At 39.0% G+C, this 6,481-nt stretch overlaps 1 protein-coding gene across 1 annotated transcript in view; it reads left to right on the top strand.

Moving 5' to 3' along the window:
- The first annotated feature begins 1,298 nt into the window (after positions 1-1,298).
- ADTRP (androgen dependent TFPI regulating protein) overlaps positions 1,299-6,481 on the top strand; it is a 72,267-nt gene continuing 67,084 nt past the window's right edge. The window contains exon 1 of the mRNA XM_019522631.1: positions 1,299-1,500. Within this exon, the coding sequence (XP_019378176.1) occupies positions 1,348-1,500 (153 nt within the window). The 5' untranslated portion in view covers positions 1,299-1,347. The remainder of the gene's footprint in view (positions 1,501-6,481) is intronic.

The following is a 6,481-nucleotide window of genomic DNA, read 5'->3' as shown; positions in this document are numbered from 1 at the left end:
GTCCACCCCCCCAGCTCTGGGCAGGAAGACAACTGGGGTCAAGTGACCCCAGCGAGGTGACTGTTCAGTCTCCTCTTGAAAAAAAAATGTATGTTAAAAAAAAATGTACAAGGAACTTGCTAAAGGTCTTAAACCTTTGCACTACAAAAGCTAAAGTGGCAGGCTGAGTATCTGTTGGGCAAGCAAATACTTGTAGGACAAGCAAGTGATTTTTAACTTACCTTTGTGCACATTCTCTCTCTCACACACACATACACACAATTTACTTAAATCCAAGATGAGGTCCCCCCCAGCCAAACATGGGCGGGAGCCTTGACTTAAGTAGTGGCGTACACACACACAGATTTACTTAAAGGCTCTGTATGTTTTTTTCTAGTAGCAGTTACAGTTGCTCAGAAATAGCGGGAGGTTGAGAGAAAAGCAATTTTCATGAGAATTTTTTTCAAACACAATTTTAATTGGATATTTTAACCCACTCCCCCATTTTCTGTGTCATCTTTTCCTTGCCTCCTCACCTCAGTGTTTCCCATGCTGTAATGTCAGACAACAAGAGTCATTATCTGAAGGTGAACATGATTAAATAAAGCAGCATCTAACAAGAATCTCAATTAAGACATTGCTCATGTTATGTTACCTACAGCTTTTGCCCCTTCCTATCACAAACATTTTAAATGGCTTGAGCTTTGTCTGACCTGTTGTGACCACCTAGCTATAGTTTCAAGTAATGTGGACTGACTAAACTTACTTAAGGAACACTTTTTTCTACTGAACTGTCAGGGCCTAGGGTTCTTTGGTTTGAAAAAATACTGTAATATTCACATACCAATTCATCATTTTTCATCCCACTTGTAGCATATTAACAAAACTGTTTCTCTCCCCCTTAAAATCCATTATTATCCCATTATTCTTCTTTGTGCAAAGATCTCCAAAACAGGTTTATGGTCATGGCAAAAGCAATATGTAGGAGAAAGACAATCTTTTTTTTGTACTTTTAAAAACTGTCCAAACAAGGCACGACATTCAGCTGTATAAAGTCTGTAACAGCTTCCTTGCTGTTTGCAAACCCACCAAAAATTTACGTAACTGCAACTAATCTTCAATAATCTTGAGCAAGACATTTAAGAAAGGGAATAAGCCTATTTCCTGCTCTCCCCCAAGCTTATAAAGAGACAAAAAAAAGAAGAAAAAGAAGCAAAGTCCACCCAGTGTTGCAATAGTCACTTAATGTGAATAAAGTGCACTAACTTTCCTCTGATTGCAACTCTACTTCATTCCTATGCATGGCTACTGAACAGCAAAAGAGAAACTGTTTTTAGGGTCTGAATCTCACTTGTTCTCAGCTGAACCATGAAAACATCTACTCTTGCTGTGTACCACTGCTTTGCTTTGCTTTGGTATATGTTTTTAAGCTACTCAATCTTGCTCATAAGAGCAGAAGACCAGCCATCTGAAGTGTTCCTTTATGGTGCGCAATGGAAATATTTGACAGTCCTCAATCTGGTAAGCACGTAGTGTACGGTGGTACCAATATGTCTATTTGTCTGTCTGCCATCTGTGCCTAAAGACATATACAGCTGGTGTATTTGCTGCTGTTATACTGCTTTCTTTAATGGTTTATATCCCAAAGGAACCTAATAGGTATCCATGTTCATGCTATAAGATTATTTGCAAGCTTATGCATAAAGATTATGCGATAAATTGCAACATTTCTAAGCTTTATGTACTGTTGGAATTGCCTCATCATTGAGACCAAGAGAGAAGTTAGTTGTAAGAAAGATAAAACAGAATGTATATATTAAGGACGTAGAATTTTGGTGCATGTTATCCAGGGGGATGGGATAATTACCAATTAGGCCCAAAAAATCCCCAAATATGCCCAATTTCAGCACCATACGTGAATAGAATTATCAAAAAGGGGAGCGGTAGTAAAAGTCCACCTGCTCTAGTCTTGAAGCTCATCCAACTACTGAGGTGACAGTCCTGCGTTTTCTCTAGCCAACTGCACATAGAAGAGCAATATGTTTGGCATCATGTCTGGTTGCCTTTGACTCCCCAGCCCAAATGAGCAGGTACCCATTTACAACTAGGTCGGATTGTATCTACTACAAAATAAAGAAACATTATGCAAAATCCAGTGAGAAAACTAGGTTTCAGAGCATGTACTTAATTAAAATATAGTTTAGGAATTTAAAAAAAAAATCTAGGGATATGCGCCATATCATTGCATGTTTTTTAAGTTCTACCAGTTGTTTTCTAGGTTTCCTAGAATTCCACTGTGAAATACTGACAATAATATACTTCAGTATTGCACAGTAATACTAACATTGCACACCTTACTACTCAAAATGAAACATAGAAGCCTTGCTATTTAGAGAACAATGTTAGTTCTCAGTACGAGGAGTTAGGCTGTGAGAGGGTAGTGGGTGTGGGAGGTCTCCAGGAGAAGATGAGGAGACTTATGAAGGGGATTCAAATGGAAGTATTGGTTTGGTAGCACAGTCACTGCCAGCATGCTGGCTCGCTTTAAGGAAAGCAGGAAATGCATCCTCAGTCCTTTCATCTTATCAGTGTTGCAGTAAATGGCGTACAGAATTTGCATAGCAGTGGTCCTGGTCCTGTCTATGCTTTGCCTTTCTTTAAGCAGTTGGGCCACTGTACAATACTGCATAATGGAGTTCTGTGGCACATTGTGAAAACAGTCCTTAAACTGCAAGCCCTTCAGGGCAAGGATTGCCTCTTCTATGCCTGTACAACATTGAATTCAATGGGCCCTGGCCCTAACTGGAGTCTTTGGGGACTACCATAATAGATATAAGTACTGCTACCAGTACCTTGAAGAAAATTAAATTTGGACCCACCTCATCCTCTTGTAAAATTCTATCCAAGTTCCATCAGAGTCACACAGTCGTGCCATGGGATGACCCTCCCATACTTGCAGAGCATGGGGCAGAATTTGGGAGGGCTCGGGGATATGCATTGTACACATTTGGCTCTTTTTATGTATTTTATTCAAAAATAGTTAATGAAAGCAGAGCTTGGACACAACTGACAACACCATAATTGCCAAGGATCAAATTCTGTACCATTTTAAAACAAAAAAGGCTTAAGAGAGAGTGGGAATTATAGTCCCTGAAGGTCAAAAAATAAAGTTCAAAGATTGCCCAAGCCCAAGCTCAATCAAAGAATTTTTCATTGGAAAACACTAATTTAATGGAAACACATTGCAGGAGAACGTATGGATTCCTTTGGAATGTTCTGCAGAAACCAGGCTAATTATCTAGCCAGCTTGCCTACCTCGCTGTTTTCCAGCAGCTATCTGGCTCATTGACTGTTCAGCTGACTGGCCTAGAATTATTTAAAATTCCCTTTTTGTGTTTCTCAAAGATATCAGTTTTTTGAAAATCCAGTCTATGGGAAATTTCATATTTTCAATGTCCTTTGCCAATTCAGAATTAAGGATATTAAGACGTGAATTTTTCACATGACAGAAATTCCAGTTCACTTGCAGCTCTATCCTGAAGTATGCATTTGCTCTCCTTTTAGCAAGTACTCCACTTTTATTCTTCCTGTGTGATCTGCACAAGAAGGAATCTCCTACTCTCATGTTAGTTCTCATCCATCTAGTTCTTGTTATTTGCAGCCAGAACCTCCCCAAGGAGGTAGAGTTGAATGGGAGAAAAAAGCCACAAGCATGCTTAGGATCACAGGTTTTCATTCATCAATTACTGAATGCATAGATCAAATAGATCAAGCATATTTTGTATACAAATCTGTAAATTCTGCTAAATACCTGGTCACAAGGACACAAAAAAGGAAGGAATGGATTTCTGTGCAGTATAAAAATATACAGAGGCCCAAATCAGTTAATAAAAAGTAGGGCTGAATGGACCTCCCCAGGTCATCTACTTCAACACCCTGCTCAAGGCAGGACCAGCCCTAAGTAAACCACCTCAGCCAAGGCTCCATCTAACCTGTTTTTGAAAGTTTCCAAGAAGAGAGATTCTATTTATTGCACATAATATTAGGTAAAAGTTGGTTTCCATATAAAGATAGGTTATTCCATTAAGAACATCACTAAACATCTGAAAATACATTTGTATCCCTCCCAGTTGTTTAGTACACTTTAATATTTCATTATTGAAATTACTTTGACCATCCTAAATATTCCAAATTCTATTTGTCTAAAATCAATTCAATACATATTGCACATTTTTCAAAATGTTGTGGCTTGAATATATACAAATGTACTAAAATTTTGATCATCCCACCTAACGGTCTGAGACATTCAATTTATACCACCTTAAAGAAAAAGCTGTCTTTTTTATGATTCTCAATCGGGGAAGTAAGTATATTCGGTTGGCCAAATGCTGCCTTTGAAAATGAACTATAGGCAGAAATAAATGGAAATATGTCCAGTCAAAAGATGCAAATTGTCTTTGCCACTGATGCTTTATTTTTCATCTGATCTATCTGGCCAGACAAGTTAAAAAATACAAAACAGGTCTTCCCTGCTAGTTAATAAGAATTTCTAAAACACTTATTATAGCACTAAATATAGCTATAGAAAGCAGTAGGGTATGTCTAGAAGACTTAGTCAATGGTTCCTCCTTCTCTCAGGGCTAATCATTAGTTTTCAGAATATGTCCAGTCTTAATTCCATTCTTGAAAGAATACTTTGTGGGATCCTTTAGATCTACAATTAGTGGATTTATATTCTATGAGCAGTTGTGGTATATTCAATGAGCAGCTGTAATACATTTGCAAGTACCAGCACAGTGCTGCTCAGGGAAGTCATAGAGACATTTGAAATTATATAGCATTTTCTATTATATATACATTTACCTTTAGTAGGGATGAGTGACAGCTGCAACGTTGGGTGTGTTGACCAATTTATGAATGTCCCACAGTTTCTGAAGGCTCACATCTGGAATTGCAAGTCAAGGTACATGTGTGATTGCTTTAGAAGCAGCAGGGAGGACTCAGTAATTAGCCTAGGTGCATTCCATTTTCCAGTTTACAGTAGGGTTTACCCCATTTTACCCCGAACAAACATGGGGAGATTGTACCCAATAGAAACTCCTTTTGCCAGGTGTTTGGATAGCCATGCCCCAGAGCTGCAGTCCCCAGGGTATCTGTGGTAGCAGGATGCCACTCCTGTACTCTACCCAAGGGGTGAAATTCAACCCAGTATACCAATAAAGTTCTGCTTAACCCTTCAAAATAAGGTTCAACTGATTTAAGCAAGGGTGGACCTTGTGAGGGCCTTTAATGCACAAGCAAGAACCATCCAAGATGAGCAACACTACCAGAATTCTCAATGTGGTAGCTGTTGGCTTTCTAAAACCTACAATGGCTCTACCAACTTGTAAACAGAGTATGCACATTTATTCCTAGCATAACTCTATTTCTCTTAAGCCACTTCCAATACAAAATGTTATTTCAATGATGTCATTAAGGACCGTAACTGGTTATTTCTTCATTTCTGACTTAAAAGAAAAAATAAATGTGTAGCTACAGCAGGCAGACCAAATTCAATTTTAAAGAACACGAATACAAAGACAATTAATTCAATAGAGGTACTTTGGCTTCACACCAAGTACTAAATTAAATATAAGGGTCAAGAGCCAAGGGCAAAGTTTTGTATGTCTCAAATATGGGATCCTTAGATGAAGTTCATGGAAGGGTGGGGGGGACAGGAGACAACTAGACAGACATATGGATATGCTTATGTACACACACACATACTCTTTCCATATGGAAGATATTATTGTTATCTCCTGTGAATGACAGGGAAAATTACTAGACTGAGAATTTGGATGTTTTGGGACCATCTGCTTCTTTTCCATCCAAATGTTTGTTTTAATTGATTTTGAAAAAGGTGGGGGGGGCACACAAAGTATATCCCTGTCTCATGATTAATGCAGAGCTCATCATTGAAGAGATAATAATAGTCTCATCCTCTGGGAACCATGCCCCTCTCACATGGGGAACGCCTATAAGATGCTTTATTAGTGATTAGTCATCATGCATCACCAGTCTTCCACCAGCCTCATCCAACCATTTCACATTCTTTTTAAAGTAAAGAGAAAATACTTGATTGCTTGCTGTAGCTGACTGTGTAGACTGTAACTACCACAGGCTAAAAGGGCAAAAGCTCTTGTTCAATGCTCACTCTTTTTTCTAGCCTTGACAAATGATCCCAAACCAGCAAGCAAATTCTTAACTGAGCATGGGGAACAAGCAGAAGGAACAAGCAGGAGGAACTCACACTCCTGCTTGCAAACAAAGACTTCAACCTGGATGGAATAATTGAAACCTGGTGGGACCCTACCCACGATTGGGCAGTAGACACTGAGGGCTATAGGCTGTACAGATGAGAGAGAGTGGGGAAATGGGGGGGTGTTGCCCTCTATGTTAAGAAGCAATACACGTCTTCCATAGTCAAGATGGGATCAGAAGAGGGGCAAATTGAGGTACTGTG

The sequence above is a fragment of the Gavialis gangeticus genome, unplaced genomic scaffold, assembly GCF_001723915.1.
Source record: "Gavialis gangeticus isolate Ggan-Ray unplaced genomic scaffold, GavGan_comp1, whole genome shotgun sequence".
In the NCBI taxonomy this organism is placed as follows: Eukaryota; Metazoa; Chordata; order Crocodylia; family Gavialidae; genus Gavialis; species Gavialis gangeticus.
Note: the sequence above shows the minus strand (reverse complement) of the source record. Positions and strands in the feature narration are given on the sequence as shown.